This window comes from Lepidochelys kempii, chromosome 8, assembly GCF_965140265.1.
Source record: "Lepidochelys kempii isolate rLepKem1 chromosome 8, rLepKem1.hap2, whole genome shotgun sequence".
NCBI lineage: Eukaryota > Metazoa > Chordata > Testudines > Cheloniidae > Lepidochelys > Lepidochelys kempii.
In genome coordinates, this window is record NC_133263.1 from 91252780 (window position 1) to 91270705 (window position 17926).

Here is a 17926-nt window from a genome sequence, read left to right on the forward strand (position 1 = left end):
TACTATCAGCACTCCCTGGGCCACCATTTGAACCCTTGGCAACAAGTTCCGTGTCCCACCTGTCCATGAAGATTGCATTCTGAGTGACTATTACCTTAGCCAGAAGGGTGAATGAGATGGGAGCCCTCATGGCAAACCAACCATATACTGTTTTTCGCAAGGAAAAGGTCTCTCTTCAATAACATCCTAAATTCCTCCCCAAGGTTCTTATGGAATTCTGTGTCACTTTCCTGTTTTCTTCCCAAAACCCCACAACTCTACTGAGGAAGGAGAACTTCGTTCCCTTGACATCAGACATACCTTAGCATTCTACCTGCAGAGAACCAAATCTATCTGAAAGTCTCCTAGGCCATTTCTTGCCGTAGCAGAAAGGTTGTGAGGACAAGCTGTATCCTCTCAGAGAATCTTTACATAGATTTCTGGATGCATCAGTGTCTGCAACCAATTAGCATATATCCCTCCACCTGACGGGAGAAGGGCACACTCCACCAGAGCACAAGCTGCCTCTACAGCATCGCCACAGGAAGAACCGTTACTGGACATATTCAGAGCGGCTATCTGGAATTCCATTTGCACGTTCACAAAATATTACATGCTATCGTTCAAGCCTCCGCTGTGGATGCAGTCCTTTTGACATCTTTCTTGCCAGCTTCCTCACACCCTTCTCCAGTCTGAAGACTGCTTGCCAGTCACCCATGTGTGGAATACATATAGGGACCAGCACTTGAAGAAGAAATGGAGGTTACTTACCCGTCACTGGAAATTCTTCGAGATATGTGGTCCCTGTCTGTATTCCACTGCCCACCCTCCATCTCCTCTGCTTTGGATCTTTATGGATTCACTGTAAGAAGAGGAACTGGAGAGGTGCTGGCCTCCACTTCTTCTTATGTGCTCATAAGGCTGGAGCACAAGGAGAACTACTGCATATGTGTGGGCCACCGGACACTGCTTGTTAGAATTTCTGGACTCTGGCGCATGGTAGCCGCGTGCCCCCACATGTGGAATACAGATCGGGACCACACATCTCAAAGACTTTCCAGTTTCAGGTAAGTAAGCTCCTTGTTTTTTCGCTAGTTGACTCCTTGGAGGACCAGAGAACTGGGGAAAAGTTTTTTCAGCTGAAGGGTCAGGCATGTTCAAATCTTGTATAAAGAGAATTTTTATCATAAGGTGCTCGTCAGAAGTTTCAGTTAAATAAGTATTAACAAAAACCAAAGTTTTAAACAGTCTAACTAAAAACCCTGGGCCTTCTCAGGTTTCTTTCTTTTGTGTCTTGTGATGATGTAATCCCATTAGTTCTCCAGTTGTAAATTTGTGAGACTCTACAAACAAGACCTGGTACGTCAAACGTAGCACGAGTAGATTTCTTCAATAGAAGGATTCTGGGGCACTCACATAGTATCAGTTCTGAAGGACCTGCAGACCTGTATGTCAGTGAAGGAGTTTTTCTCATTTACATTCTTTGTGCTACAGTTAAAATTACTACTTAGCTGCCAGTGAATTCATGAAAGCCTGTCTCCAAAATGAGTCTGAGATTGAGAAATATTGCATAACGATACGTGTATATGCACGCCAGGTTAAAAATAAAAAACACTTGTTTTTTTTAAAGGTACTTAGTTACAAAGTAGTGTTTGCTTTCAAGGTATTAACCAATCCCTATGACTCAACTCTCTTTTAACAGTTTGTTTGGATTGCATAAGAAGGTCATCAATATGGTACACAATTTACTGTCCAGTCACGACTCCGATCCACGGTACTCTGACCCACAGGTAAAGGCCCGGGTGGCTATGCTGTATCTACCTCTGATTGGCGTGATCATGGAAACCGTGCCCCAGCTATATGATTTTACAGGTATTTTGTGCACCAAGCTTTGCATATATGTTGAATTACTCCCAACTTTTGAGCATATTAAGTCAGTCCTGTTGGAGTGAGCAAACAAACTGTTCTGGTAGCCTTGCTATTTTCAACATATATTATTTATTTATTTATTTGTATTACCATAGTGACCAAGAGCCCTAGTCAAGGACCAGGACCCATTGTACTAGATGCTATACAAAGAGAATAAAAAGACGATTCCAGCTTAAAATCTACGTATAAATCTAGAGACAACTGGTGGCTACAGAAAGGTGGCTGGGAGTACAGGGGAACAATGAGACAATATTGATCGTCAAGATAGCTAGTGAGCACAGTAAGCTACCAGCTGCAAAATGTATGCTCAACATTGCCTTGCATAAAAGCTGTATTTGTCCACTTGTTTGCACATAACCAGTAATTCATTGTGCATGAGTGTCCTTTTGCCCGTGTGGATGTAGGATTTTACCACATGCAAGTTTTGCAGGCACAATTTATTTTATATAGACTAATAGAAGAAGAAATGTCTATCTAGACACCCTAAACCTCTCTGATACATACTTAAAAATACATCCAATCAAAGAGACAACAGCTCCATACATGTAACAATAGTACCAACAGACAGCACCAAAAAACCAAATTCCCATGTTCCTTTACACATTACCTGATGTTTTCTTCTGCAGTAGCTCTCCTACAGTCTGCCAGACCGTGTCCTGAAGGGTGAAATGTTTGGGCTATTTCAGACCAGGGTGGGGAAGCTGGATATGAAATAGTCTGACATATAGCTAGGGCCCTATCAAATTCACAGTCAATTTTGGTCAAGTTCACGGTCACAGGATTTAAAAAATCATAAATTTCACAGTTTCAGATACTTATATCTGAAATTTCACGGTGTTATAAACCTTGGGGGGTCCCAGCCCAAAAGGGGGCTTTGAGGGGGTCACAAGGCTATTGTAGGGGGGTTGTGGTATTGCCACCCTTACTTCTGCACTGTTGCTGGCATCTGAGCTACCTTCAGAGCTGGGCACCCACAGCCAACCCAAGGCCCCTTTAACCTCTGGGTGCCAGGGTGCTGGGCCTGGAGCTGGGGAGGGGCAGGGTTGGGGGTGCCCTGGCCAAGGGCTCCTACCATATGCCAGGCTCCAACTGCTGGTCCTGGCTGGGCTGTTGTGGGATGGAACTTCCTCTTCCCCTGCAGGGGCCACTCCTTGGGGCTGGTCAGACGAACTTCCAGGAACCTCTCCAGGCTGTAGGAAGCTCTGCAGCTACTGGCTGTGAGCCCAGCTCTGAAGGCATCGCCGCTGCCAGCAGCAGTGCAGAAATAAGGGTGGCATGCTATGGTATTGCCACCTTTACTTCTGCGCTGCTGCTGGCTGCAGCACTGCCTTCAGAGCTGGGCGGCCGGCCGGCAACCATCGCTCTCCAGCCGCCCAGCTCTGATGGCAACATAGAAGTAAAATTGGCAGTGCAACCCCTCTACAGTAGCCTTGTGACCCTGCACAACCCGCTTTTGGATTGGGACCCCAGTTCGAGAAACACTGGTCTCCTGTATAGTATAGGGTAGAAGCACACACAAGGCAAGATTTCACGTGGGGGAGACCAGATTTCATGGTCTGTGACTAGTTGCATGGGCTTGAATTTGGTAGCAATTTAGCATGCTTCTTTGAGCATTTCAGCCCTTTAAGTTAAATGACATGGTGAAGGCTTTGGGGGAAATTTTCAGAAGTGCCTAAGTATCTTAAGAGTCTGTATCCCATTTTCAAAAGTGACTTAGGCACTTAGGTTCCCTAAGTCCTGTTGACTTTTAATGAAACGTGGACTCCATAGTGCCTACGTCACTTTAGAAAATGAAACTAAAGCTCCAAAATTCCATAGTCATTTTTGAAAAATTTTCCCTTAGTCTCATATGTTTGATTTACATAACTAGAGAGAGAGAGAGAGAGAGAGAATCCCCATTTGCTAGCGATACCAGTCTAACGTAATTTTTTCAGTGACCATTACCAGACAGTTAAATGAAACCAACAGAGAGAAGCTGTGAGGAATGGACCTTTGAATGCACCATTTGACTGGGGTGCGTGTGTTTCCCTGCAGAGACTCACAATCAGCGAGGAAGGCCAAGCTGCGTCGCCATCGACGATTATGAAAGCGAAGGTGGAAGCATGATAAGTCAGACAGTTGCCATGGCCATTGCGGGAACATCTGTCCCCCAGCTCACCCGGCCCAGCAGTTTTCTACTCACATCAACGGTACAAAAGTGTTCCCCCTCAGAGCACGTGTAAACAGGCAGATATTTATACGATTATGCCCGAAAGTGATGATCACAAAGCAGCAGGGACAGAGATCAGCATGCATCTGAGCATGTCATGTAGCAGGAGGGAGGGCAGGGGTGGTGGGAGATGTGAAACAGCTAACATTTGCACTAGGTTATTCCTGTCCTTGCGATGGGAGGGAGGGCACATAGTTAGAATGGTCAGTTTTGCCAAGCTTCTGTTCCTCCTTCTCAAAGCAAGCTGATGAAAATGCCATACCATGGCTGCTGTTATGGTCATTGTAGGTGAAATTCACCCTTTTGCCAAGGCTCTCAGCACAAGGCCTCTGCCCCACTTAAATCCCACTTAATCAAGTAATAAATGGAGCTTGAGTGAGGCGTGAGCCTTGGGCTGGCCCTCTGCATAGGGGTGGATTTCACCTTATTTAGGTTACAGTAGCACCCATAGACCCCAGTCAACATTAGGGCCCCATTTTGCTGGGTGCTACACACGTACAAAGGAAGGACAGCCCCTGCAACATAGAGTTTCCAGTCTAATGAGACCGAAACCAAGAGGCTGAATGACTTAGTGGAGGGGGTGATGGTCTGGGATGAAGGGAACATCAGATTACACAAACCCATCATCTGCAGGTTTCAAGGTTTTTGGGTTTTTTTTTTTCCCTCTACTGTAATTCTGGTAATGAATGGAGGTCCCTTGCCAGGCTGCTAACTAGCTGGAAATTTATTGAAAGCGTCATAGTGGAGGTGGGTCTTGAGAAGGAGCTTAAAGGAGGACACTCTCATAGCTTGAATTTAGCTTAAAATGCATTGCTAGGACTGAATTCCAGTGTCATCTGGACTCTGTCAAGGTGTTGCGTCAGTCAAGGGAAACGTGGGTTATTCAGACGTTCACTCATGATGATTATTTATGCAAATCTGCTCGCCCCTGCCCTTGTCTGATGGATGGTGATCGGTTAGCCCAGCATAGTTACCTGATGCAGCTATTTTTAATGGACTATCAAAGTATTTGGGGCACTAATAAGTATGGCTGAAGTGATTTGTTCCTGTCTGTTCAGACTGGTCGGCAGCACTCGACCTTCTCAGCAGAATCGAGCCGGAGCCTCTTGATCTGCCTCTTGTGGGTCCTCAGGAATGCCGACGAAAGCGTCCTGCAGAAATGGTTCACAGACCTCTCCGTGCTGCAACTCAATCGCTTGCTGGATTTGCTGTATCTCTGTGTCTCCTGTTTTGAGTACAAGGTACGGAAATATTGGTTAGTTGCATTCAAGCTCCCTCGAGGCATGAAATGGGATTTAGACAAGCACCCAGGCACAAAGTGAAAAACAGATGTCCCCACCCCTTACAGAGTGCCAAAGAGCCCCCTTCCATCCATCACCCTCTCCAGGCTTTCTTCTCCTGACCCTCAAAATCCTAGCGCCCGTGCCTCTTTCTGTACACACACCAGCCCCCAGTCCCTCTGCCTCTGTCCCTTCCCCCCCTGTCTTCCAGCCACCAAGTGACTCTGCCCCCTCATCACAGAGTGGCTGATTTAAAAAAAGGCTCTGCCAGCTTGCCACTCCCATGGGCAGGCAGGCGGTGCCTTCCCCTATTATTACCCCAGGGGCTGCCACAGGAAGTAAGAGAAGAGAGAAGCTGACAGTCATATTTACTCACTCTCAGGCATCGGGGAAAATTTCTTGTGGTGGAGATTTAGCAGCTTCCCAGGTCACCGGTTGATCCTCTGCTCCTTCCCTCGGTCGTGTCTCCCTTGTCCTCTCCCCGCTGCAGGCTTGTCAGACCCTGCAGAGGATATCATGGCCTGGACATCTCCTGCAGAACATCCTGGCCCTGTGGGTCTCCAGGGACAGGAGTTCTATGCATTTAGCCTTGTCCATCCCAGGTAAAAGGAGGCTTCCCTCAACATCTGTGCTTTTCTGGTTTGAAATCTGCAGGGCAAGAAAGTGTTTGAAAGAATGAACAGTCTGACATTTAAGAAGTCGAAGGACATGAGAGCAAAACTTGAAGAAGCTATTTTGGGAAGCATAGGGGCGAGGCAAGAAATGGTGCGAAGAAGCAGAGGGCAGCTAGGTGAGTAAGCGTGCCTGTTGTTGCTGACCTTCCTATATGAGAGTCACTTGAAACTATCCCCAGAGAGCCCCCAGATCCAGTAGAGTGCTGCAGGATGATATGTGTATCAGTTAAGAGCTCCATCTGAAGAGCTGCACAGAGGAAGCGGTTTGCAGTGCACAAGTTTTATTGGTCCTATAAACCCCAGGAACTACGTTGCATATTTGTGAGCACCATGTGTGGGCACTAACTATTTACACGTGTAGACGTGTCTCATTTATAGAGCACTCCTGTAACAGTGTCTGGGAATGCTAGCCTGACCTTATAGGCAGAACCAACACCCTGTCACTGTATGTCAAGAGTCAGAGTGGAAACTCAGTCCCTGAATGGATGGTGGTTTCTGCTAAAATGATAAGCAGTGAAATAGTTAACAATTTTGGTAATTATATTGCCATCATGTGTCAGAATTAACACCCCATTGAGAGTAATATTGCTAAGTATTGAGTATGATAAGAAGGCTGGTCCGCTGGCTAGATCACTAGACCCAGGAGAACCAGGGTCAATTTCCAATTCCACCAGAGACTTCTTGTGTGACATAGGCAAGACACTTAGTCTCTACGTATTTCAGTTCCCCATCTGTACAATGGGGATAATAGTATTTCTCTACATCACAGTGGTGGTGTGAGGATAAATACATTAAAGATTAAGACGTGCTTAGATAATACGGTAATGGGGGGCCATATAAGTACAGTAGAACCTCAGAGTTACGAACACCAGAGTTACAAACTGACTAGTCAACTACACACCTCATTTGGAACTGGAAGTACACAATCAGGCAGTAGCAGAGACCCAAAAACAAACAAACAGAAAAACCCCAAATACAATACAGTAGTGTGTTAAATGTAAACTACTAAAAAAAAAGGGGGGGAAAGTTTCAAAAAAAGATTTGACAAGGTAAGGAAACTGTTTCTGTGCTTGTTTCATTTCAGTTAGGATGGTTAAAAGCAGCATTTTTTCTTCTGTATAGTAAAGTCTCAAAGTTGTATTTTCAGTGTTCAGTTGTAAACTTTTGAAAGAACAACTACAATGTTTTGTTCAGAGTTATGAACATTTCAGAGTTACAAACAATCTCCATTCCCGAGGTGTTCGTAACTCTGTAGTTCTACTGTATGGACAGATAAGTGTTACGGCTTTGCGTGCTATAGAGTTTTATCATGCTGTCTGTCACATTACTTGCAACCAAGTCTTTGGTTGCCACATGGAAAAAGTTAATATTGATTTATTTTTAAAAAATTTGATGTTACCCAACAGAAAGAAGTCCATCTGGGAGTGCGTTTGGAAGTCAAGAGAATCTAAGATGGAGAAAGGATATGACTCACTGGCGTCAAAACACGGAAAAGTTTGACAAGTAACTCTATCTAATCCTTCTACATCAATAACTGAACGGTCACATTGAAAATTCAAGCCCTGACTCTGCTCCCATTGAAGCCAAAGGCAACAGTCCAGTTGTCCTCAGTGTGAGCAAGATCAGGCCATAAGCTCAGACAGGCTGATTATAGGGGAATAGTTTTAATGCTGACAGGCATCGCATCGCTTTCCATTTCTCTCTCAGCATTTCAGAATGAGACTTAAGACTAGTAAACTCCATTATCTTCTTAGATGCCTGTAGTGAGTTGTAATGTAAAGGAAAGATCCATTAGCTATATTCACAGACAGCATTTATGTCTCATGTCATCTTTCCGTTATTCCATGAGAGCATTCTGGAGTTGTCCAAGCATGCTTTCCTTTCCTGTCCTAATCCATCCCTTTGATTGTTTTTCCACATGTGCTGTGTTTTTAGAAGCCACAAACCACTCAGGTACTGTAGCATTGGTGTGTGGCTCTTTTGTGTAATTTTCATTTTGTACATCTGCATTCTCAACAATTGCAGCTCTGTTTGTGATGCTCGGCAGAAGGTTTTTTGTGTGTGTAACTTGCTGAAATAATCCCTTTTGCTTGTCACAACCATGACGTTTTAAGTTCACTTTGTTTTTTGCTATATAGCTCAGGAACGGTGTGTGAATTTTGCTGCGCACGTTTTCCATTTTCTAAAATTGCAACCCACAGGCTTCCATTCTCCCTTAGTGGTACTCTGATGTTCATGGATTAGGGCCAGTCCTTTTGCTGGGCCTTCAAACAGCTCAAGTGACAGAGTGGTAGCCATGTTTCATGACAGGTTTCAGAGCGGTAGCCATGTTAGTCTGTATCAGCAAAAAGAATGAGGAGGACTTGTGGCACCTTAGAGACTAACAAATTTATTTGAGCATAAGCTTTCGTGGGCTAAAACCCACTTCATCGGATGCATACAGTGGAAAATACAGTAGGAAGATAGATAGATAGCTATACACAGAGAACATGAAAAAATGGGTGTTGCTGTACACACTAAAAAGATCAATTAAGGTGAACTATTATTAGCAGGAGAAAAAAAACTTTTGTAGTGATAATCAGGATGGCCCATTTCGAACAGTTGACAAGAAGGTGAGAGTAACAGTAGGGGGGGAAATAAGGGGGAAATAGTTTTACTTTGTGTAATGACCCATCCACTCCCAGTCTTTATTCAAGCCTAATTTAATGGTGTTCAGGAACTGAGAAATGGCAGCCTTAGAGCCCAAATGGACGGAAGGCCAAGCCACCCACAGTGCATCTACTCCTTCCTCCCACATGGCTGGACCCTGTTTCCCTCCTTCATTTGTGGTCCCGTGGATTTCTGCTGTGCATGGATTCCTGTGCTTTGATCTTGGCGCAAGCCTCGGGGGGAGGAATAGCTCAGTGGTTTGAGCATTGGCCTGCTAAACCCAGGCTTGTGAGTTCAATCCTTGAGGGGGCCATTTAGTGATCTGGGGCAAAAATTGGGGATTGGTCCTGCTTTGAGCAGGGGCTTGGACGAGACGACCTCCTGAGGTCCCTTCCAACCCTGATATTCTATGATTCTATGTTCTCTGCCTCATGCCCTCCAGGTTGCAGAGCACCCATCCTATCAACAACATACACTGGGGTACATAGTTCTCCTTCCATGACATCTCCAGAGCACTTGGGACCGGCACAATAGAAATGCAGTATTTTTGCTGTTTGGCCCTAGCATGTCTGTGTAACAAGCTTTGAATAGAATCCCAGAAGATTCACTGTTGCATTTTGCAGACATGCATCAACCCAAGAGTTTTTAGAAATTAGAATTAATATGAAGTGTGCGTGTGTGTATATATATATATATATATATATATATATACACACACACACACACAGATAGACAGGTACACACTACATAATGAATTAATGTTGCATATGTACAGTGTATCTTATGCCTCTTCATCCACTTATAATACAATGTTTAAACACATGCCAAAATGAGCTACACGGACACAAGTCAGCCATGCTAAAAGAACTCTTTAACCCTCTCCCCACTTCTCAGGAAAAGCTTGAGTAAATAGCCTTTGTAACATATTCTGAGAGCCATCAAACCTAGATCTAGGAGATAGTCAAGGACTCTTCACTAAGACCACCCACCAGCCCTCAGACATAGGAATTTTTGGCTCAGCTGTCAAGTGTAGGAGGAGATAGGTAGGCTTTAAGGCAACCAGACTCCTGTGTGCAAAGAGCTTTATATCACAATCAGCACCTTGAACTGCATGCTGAAATGGATGGGAAATCAGCACAGTCTGTGGAGCAAAGGTGTGAAATGGTCCAGGTGTGAAACTCCCCTGTATAAGCCAGCAGCCTTACTCTGCAATGGTTGAGGTTTCCAAGGTCTCTCTGAAGTGGAGCACATGTTGGTATGGATGACTGTGGTGAGGTCTGTGTCCAAAAGGAAAGCCTGTAACCATCTAGCAAAAGGGAACTTAAATTCTACGGCGATGGGTCCCTTAAAAATACTTTGCATGAAGTTGGAAAAAGGCTCTCTTGGCTACTGCTGCAATCTGGATATCCAGAAGCAGCCAGGCAGCTGACAACAAAAGACAGGCATAGCTCCTGAAAATGAAAGGGCTAATCCCACCTCTACCATCTCTGCCAATTGCTTTTCCCCAACTCAGGAATGTAACCTTTTGTTTTGTCAGCCAGGTAGCTTTTATCCAAACCTCCAGACATTGGCAAAGCTGAACTGCGCTGTCGGACCCAATGAAATAGAGACATAGGAGCAAATTCCTCCGTGGGGTGATTCCATAGCAGCGAATATATAAAAAAAAAAAAACCCACCAGATATGAATTTGGCTTATAGAGCTGTGTCTCATCATCTTGCTGATGGTACTGTACCCCAAACAATCTCTCTCATCCCTGCTAGTGGCCTCACATACCTGTTGAACAGCTGGAGTCTCTAATGGAACTACCATGGTAGCCAAAAGATCATTTACTTTTCTTTCTTAAAAGAAAAATCTGCTAAAACAACTCCATAAACCCGCTCTCCAAGTCATACTTGCACATGCTATTCTGAGCCAAATCTGGCCTCTCTTTTCTGCACAACTTCCACTGTTGCAGTGAGAGTTGTGAGCACATACTCCATCTGCGGGTAGAATATGACACGTTGAGTTTAACACTAGAATATACACTTTATAACAAATGAATGTAGAGTATTATTCAATACAAAGAATTCTATACAGCCAAGTGAAGTGATCCCACCCAGCCCTTCTTTTTGTAATTGATATCCTTTAAATAGTGGTACAGTCTATGCCTCAATCCAGAGCCTTCATAATGTAGAGATTTAGGACTAAAGTATCCTCTTATAGCACGGCCTCCATGGTAGGCAGGGTGTGGAGCAGGCATGTTGCAGCAGGAGCTTCAGGAGAAAATTTGGTTGAGTCAGCTAGAGTTGCTCCCAGGGCCCTGGAGGAGCCAGTGCTATAGCGGGAGCTCTGGCATCTTTAAAGGATGGCCTGTGCATTTTGCCTGCATCCAGCCAGCTCATTTGTGCATCCCTCCCATACTGTAGCTTTTCCCTACATAAGGTTGCAAGGGGAGCACCCTCCCCAGCCACCTTCCTGCTTAGCCAAGCAAGGCAAGCCACAATCACACACTTAAAATTACTACTGGATATTTGCCGAATCCAGCTAATTTTACTGAAGTTCAATAGTGCCACTGAAGACATGGGACCACCAGTGTGAGTAGGACTGGGACCACAGTCAGCTTTTCCAGGAAAGCAGGTCCATTGTATTTAATAGCACAATCATTTGATTTTCTCTGGAAGGCAGATATTTAAAAACCTTTAATATAATGTAGAGGCAAAAACATAAATACCAGATATACATGCTATGTACAATATACTGGACCCAACCTAGCTACTAGGTAGTTGCAAACTAGTGCGAACAGTGCAAAAATACTAGCTCATAGAGCACCATCTTGTGTTCAGATCCTGTAACATAAAATAAAATCATTCTTTTGTTGCATGCCTTACAATGCTATTAAACCACCTTTGAAGCAGGACTTTGTTGCTGACGCTGTTATTAGAGGGTTACTGGTAGAGTAATGAAAGGAAAAAAAATTATCATGACCCAGCCTGAGGGTGATAAACCTAAATCACATTGAATTTTTTTATACATTAATAAAAAAAACCCAATTCTTTCTCCCTCTGTACTCTTACATATACTAATGCATTTAGATATTCTTGTGGTGTTGTCCGTAACTAACTGTGTGCTTTTATAACAAGGTTTTTCCCACTGGTGAGCCTTGAGAATGTGCTGGCCTGATTTTTAAACTAACTCTAACTTGAGTGCTGTCTTTTCTTCTGTTAGATCAAGGGCAGAGATAGAACATGAAGCGCTTATTGATGGAAATCTTGCAACTGAAGCAAATCTGATTATTTTGGATACATTAGAAATAGTTGTCCAGGTAAGGATGAGGGGGATTTTGCTGATGTCCGAATAACATTTGCTAGCAGGTTAAGTGGTTCAGATTCTTAAACTATGCCCTCCTGCTGTTTGTATTTAAGCTTTGCTGCTGCAGGAGAAAGGGGGATCCAGGAGGTGAGATCCCAGAACAGATAAAAGATCAGTGATTTTTTTTCCAAGCCTTATAACAGTCTGTTTCGTAAATCACAAACATCCCTCCAGCCTTCTGTAAAGGTGCTTGTCCCCCTCATTAGTGTAATGCAGGAAATATTTTCTTGCATGTTTTAATGTATAAATAATGCCTGGAAGAATCTGTAATAACTCCATCGTCCTGCCTTCCTCTGACAAATTCCTGCTAGTTCCTTCCCAGGTTTGCCATTCTGCTCCAGGGCTCTGCAGGAGGCATTGTGCTTCCCAGAGGCATGGGAGGATGGTGCCACCAGAACGATCCCATAAGGAGGTGCAGTGAGCTCCCCTCTGCGACTATGGCCTTGTTGTTGTTTGTCTCTCAGGTTGTTTAAATGTTAGTGGGGAGAAATCCCCATGCTCAGGGGGTAAAATCCTGGCCCCATTGAAGTCAATGGCAAATCCTCTGACTTCCGTAGAGCCAGAATTTAACACAGAGAATCCAGTTGTGGCTGGCTCTTGTGTTGGGAGCATCTTCCACCTTCCAAACCTACACAAGAGCCAGCCAAAGTGTCTCTAAAATAGTATTTGTAATAGAGCTTAGAGCTACGTAATTCTTCAAGGGACAGATCCTCAGAAGGTGTAAATCGGCTTCAATAGGGCACCTGATTTCCACCCACTGAGGATTTGGCTCAGAAACTTGTGAGTTTCACACATTTGTAATAGGTCAGGGCAGATTATTCGGGACAGTAGCACCACCTGATCGGCCAAAGGGTTAACTTTGTTCATGTGGCTGTTGATTTGATTTTGACAACAGACTGTGTCTGTGACGGAATCCAAAGAGAGCATTCTCGGTGGGGTGCTGAAAGTTCTTCTCCACAGCATGGCTTGTAATCAAAGTGCACTTTATCTGCAACACTGCTTCGCCACGCAGAGAGCTTTGGTGTCAAAGGTGAGTGTCCTGCACATGTAGTGGGGTTTTCTCTTCAGTATTTGGGTCATGTCACCGCAAGGCTGTTATTTTGCACTTCCTAACGTTAGTGTTTACGCTGTGGGGTTTGGTGAATGGAAGGAGGCTGTTTATTCTTCATGTTTGCTACCTGCAGTCATACACTTCAGGTCTGACTACTGTGGACAAAATGACTTTGTTTTGCTGGGCTGCTTGTTAAAATTATATCACATCTTTTCTACACACACTGAGCTGATGGACAAGTTAGCGCCTCTCTTACTCATTGAGACCTACTCAGAGCTATTTACCCCCACCCTACCAGTGCCAAAGGAGCCCATGTTGCTGTAATGCACACCAAGGACCCTCTATCCTAATGTAACATCACCTTTCTTCTCCTTCCAGCTCCTCATCATGTAATTTTCGCCCTCTCGACATGGGTAATGGAGTCCAAGCTAGCGTACAGAATTTGACCCTCGGACCTTGGATTTTGATCCATGAGTCTAATGAAGTTTGAGTAAGAAAGGCTAGTAGTCAAAGCTGGCTTAACATAGAAACCAAGGGAACTGGAAGAAAAAGTAATTTACACCGATATAAACTCCTTGTAATATTACTTAGGGCTCGCCTCTGTGAACAATTAGACCGCAGCAAGTCGGGGTGTGAATCTAACCCCCGACTAGCCAGCTGTGGTCTATCTGTCCATGTGCAACCGATTGACACGTGTTAGCAGTTCGTTTGAGCGCTTTGATCTAGTCCTCTTTGTAAGTGGACTAGCTCAGAGCACTCTATTGAACTGTTAATGCACGCAGACAGGCCTCAGCAGACTAGTGCATGGTAGATTCACACCCCAGCTTGCCACGGTTTAATTGTCCGCATAGCTGAACCCTTAGATTCACCTCTGAATTCAGTCCCTTAGTTGGTGCTGGCAGCCTCAGCAGAATTACTTTTCTCATGTGCTGTCACTACAGTTCCCCGAGCTGCTGTTCGAAGAGGAGACTGAGCAGTGCGCTGATCTCTGCCTGAGGCTTCTGCGACACTGCAGCAGCAGCATTAGTAGCATACGGTCCCATGCGAGTGCCTCTCTTTACCTCCTTATGAGGCAGAACTTTGAGATTGGAAATGTAAGTATAAGGCTGCTGCTGTTATTCTATCAGCATCATTTGGTGTTTGCTTATGTTACGGTAGTACCTAGAAGCCCCATTGGCAATCAGGGACCCACTGTGTGGGGCGCTGTATCTGGATCTGGTGAGAGACATTCCCTGCCCCAAAGAACTTACAATCTAAACAGGCAAGACATGTAAAGAACAGGAGGGGGAAACAGAGGCACGGGGCAGTGAAGTGACGTTGCCGTGCGTCACACGTCAGGTCAGTGGAAGCACAGAGATTAGAACCCCAGCCTGCTGAGTTCTAGTTTGATGCCCTGTCCCCTAGACCAGGCTGCCTCTTTTGTCATTTTATAGGGACTTATTTAAAAAAAGCCGGACAGGGACCTCCACTGAAATGTCGAATTTTTCTCAAGCCGAATGACTTGTTTACTACTTGCTGTTTTTGTAGGGCCAGGTCAGGCTCTTAGGCACAGGCCCCTGGCAGGAGATGATGTGAGGCCACATTAGGCCAGGAGCGCACAGTGACACGCAACACTCCTGGGAAATGCCACCACTGCACTACCTCCTAGGGGAGTGCAGCAGGCATTCTCCTCTGTGGCCCTGCCTGCTCCTTATGCCTCTGTACCCTTTGCTGGGGCAGCGGGCACCCCTGAGGCCACTGCAGGAACTGCCCTCTGCCCGCCTTGCACACCCCTGTAAGAGACCGCCACAACCTGCCCCCTCGGCTGTCCCATCACAAGGCTTAAGTGTGTCCTCTGTGAAAGGTCTGCATGAATCTAGACTAATTAGGTGCTGTTGGTTTTGTTTTCTGTATGAATCTAATTGGATCTCAGCCTGATTCTCCCCATATGCACTTTACATTACAAAGAGAGCTCCCAGTGTTCACTTTACTATTAAATGTTTTAACAGCGCCACTGCAGCAATCTCACAAAGTATACCCCAAACACCTGGTGTTTCATTACACAGTTCCTGTAGCTGAGATTAGATCTTCTTTCATCTTGTGATAAAATCTTTGCTGTTCATGAACAGCAGAGGCTGAAGCATGCACAGGCTTCTGGGCTCAGATGCTCTTAATTTGAGAGCAAAAAGGGGAAGGAAACTGGAGCTCACTTAGTCACTATCACAGGGCTCTGTCCACTGAAATTACAATGGCTCTCTGTACCCTCTTGCTGAGGATTTGGCCTGTGGTCTGAAACAACACAGAATGGGGTACCTGAAATAGAAGGTCATGCACACATGGGGTAATCTTTTCCTCTAAAGGGACTGGGTCCCACAGGGGCCAACAGGTCATTTCATACACCATGCTCAAGAGGGGAGCAAGAAGAGGCAGGGAAATTTAACAGCTCTTTTCTGGAGAACACTGGCCTGGAACAAAGTACCCCTGCCATATGCCAGCCAAAGACGCACAACAAACAAAATGACAGGGACACCAAACAAGTGCATTGTCCAGCTGGCCAACCCCCTTAAGCTGCTCAGCTGGCCAGCCCCCTTAAGAAAGGGAAGGTGTTACTAAATGTTTCGTTTTTGTCCTGCGTCCATGGCTGGTGGGAGGATGCACACGCCACTGTGCTGGCGTTGCAATGAACAGTTACGATTCTTACGGAGTCATTTCATTGTAGTAACTTTTCTGTTGCAGAACTTTGCCAGAGTGAAAATGCAGGTGACCATGTCCCTCTCGTCCCTGGTGGGAACGTCCCAGAATTTCAATGAGGAATTTTTGAGACGTTCTCTGAAGACTATTTTGACGTACGCTGAAGAAGATCTGGAACTCCGGGAGACAACATTCCCCGATCAGGTTAGAGAAATACCACCAGGCCAAGAGTTACATTTAGCTGGAAAGAGTGGCTGGATTTTCATGAATCCTTCGGGCATGGCTCATTCTAGGTTTTTAAAACGGGCTGATTTTAGATTAAGCCACGTATAGCAGGGCTGTCGGATACATTTCCTGGAGCAGGATCCATGAGCTGCTCTATAAAACTCAAGCCCTTGATTAGCTCCCACTGATAACAAGGAGCAAATGCACAGATTCAGAGTAGTCAGCTGCCCTAATGTGTTAGTGTATAGTGAGGTTCCTGATGGCAATTCACTACATCGGCTTCTGTATTACAGGTCCAGGATCTTGTGTTCAACCTCCATATGATCCTCTCTGATACAGTGAAAATGAAGGAACACCAGGAAGATCCAGAAATGCTGATAGACTTGATGTACAGGTAGAGTTTATATGCCTATTGCAGAAGATGTTCAGTGGATGCCACTGAACAATCAGCTACGGTATTTGAATTTCTCACAGCTCTTGCTGTATTTCCCATCTTTAGAACTTGAAACACCCTGTCATAGTGATTTTTCTTTTAAAGTAGCAATCGCCTTTTTTACATTTAAAACTGCTTTCCTTGCGTTACCATGATCCCCATGGTGCTGAGCATGCCAGTATCACTAAATGCAGAGGTCAAATTGCGCTGACCTCTCCTCCAGTTTGAGCTATTTCGGAGGCACCACCTTTCCTGCAAATACAGGAGGTCATTGAGACTCACCACAGGCCTCAGAGTTTCGCCAGACCTCTTCCTCCCATGCTCAAGATTAGTGCTTCCAAAATAGCATTGAAACACTGAATTCTTATAAAAAGCTATTAGCAGTGCAGCCTTCCTCGGCTGTGCAATACCTGAAGGACATCTCATGAGTGGGGCAGACTGGGAGAGAGATCAGTCCCGGAAGGGAAAACCTCGGATAACATTTTCCATTCCGGATTCTGACCTGTGTACTAGTGCAAAGTGTCTGGGATACAGGACCCAGTCTAGCTCCACAGAAGTAAAAGACAACTAGTGTTTTCAGAGGGACCTGGCGCAGCCCCATAGCGAGCAGTAGGCAAAGGGAAAGGAGTGATCAGCAGGACAGAAAGAGGCTGCTAAAATGGCTGCTATTAGTCTGTTTTGAAACTATGAGGCCAGGTGCTGGAGTCTGGTGAACGAATCTGATCAGCTTGTGGTGTTTGCAGAGAGGCATGGTCCAAATGTCTTAGATTTTGGGAGTGTGTTTGCTGTTAAGAGAGCTGGATAAGGGTCAGGTGACAAGTGGTGAACTTGGGGGTCTGATCCCAATTTCCACCCCACAGACCACCACAGAAATTAGCACTGTTCAGCCCAGTGGGCAGTGTCTGCTCAGAAGGGGCCCCAGACTGAATCAGTCTGGGTATTTCAGGTTATGCTCCAAGTGCATTGGCAGAGAAGAGGGGGGAAGCTCACACAGTGTCTGCCCACGGTATGCCCGGTCCAGTCCAAAGCCAATAGAGCTTAATCCTGCACGAAGCTGAGTGTTGTGGCCTTGATCTAGCAAAGCATGTAAGTTCATGGTTAACCTGAAGCCAGGGGGACTACTCAGTACTTAAGCACTTCGCTGGATCAGAGCTAGAGGGCTCAGCACCTCCCAGGATTAAGCCCTTTGTTATTATGTTCCAAGAACATTAATGTAACTGTCAAAGTGTTTTTAAAATGAGTTCTTCTATTTAAACACCGCCCTGTTTCTTCCTATGCTACTGCTATAGCATTTGTTTACACCAGTGTTTGTGCAGCGCCGAGCACAATGGGGCCCCCACTTCGTTAGCCTTTAGGTGCTATTGCAATATAAATGTGAAATGATAACAAGAGTTTCTTAGCTTGGAAGTCCAGGCAATTATTTTGTATTTTATTCTAGTTCATATCTGTTTATATCAAGCCTAGAACTATGGGTAGGC

At 45.1% G+C, this 17926-nt stretch overlaps 1 protein-coding gene across 16 annotated transcripts in view; it reads left to right on the top strand.

The window, feature by feature from the left end:
* The window catches only part of DOCK7 (dedicator of cytokinesis 7), a 141513-nt gene that overhangs the window by 99869 nt on the left and 23718 nt on the right, over positions 1-17926 (top strand). For 14 of the 16 annotated variants that reach the window (XM_073357467.1, XM_073357468.1, XM_073357469.1 and 11 more), the window contains 10 exons: positions 1682-1851; positions 3943-4097; positions 5176-5358; positions 6052-6187; positions 7478-7574; positions 11926-12022; positions 12965-13099; positions 14062-14214; positions 15836-15994; positions 16309-16409. In XM_073357467.1, the coding sequence (XP_073213568.1) occupies positions 1682-1851; positions 3943-4097; positions 5176-5358; positions 6052-6187; positions 7478-7574; positions 11926-12022; positions 12965-13099; positions 14062-14214; positions 15836-15994; positions 16309-16409 (1386 nt within the window). Of the gene's footprint in view, positions 1-1681; positions 1852-3942; positions 4098-5175; positions 5359-6051; positions 6188-7477; positions 7575-8006; positions 8897-11925; positions 12023-12122; positions 12157-12964; positions 13100-14061; positions 14215-15835; positions 15995-16308; positions 16410-17926 lie in introns of those variants that run through there. The other 2 variants (XR_012160459.1, XM_073357479.1) reach the window with 2 other exon arrangements.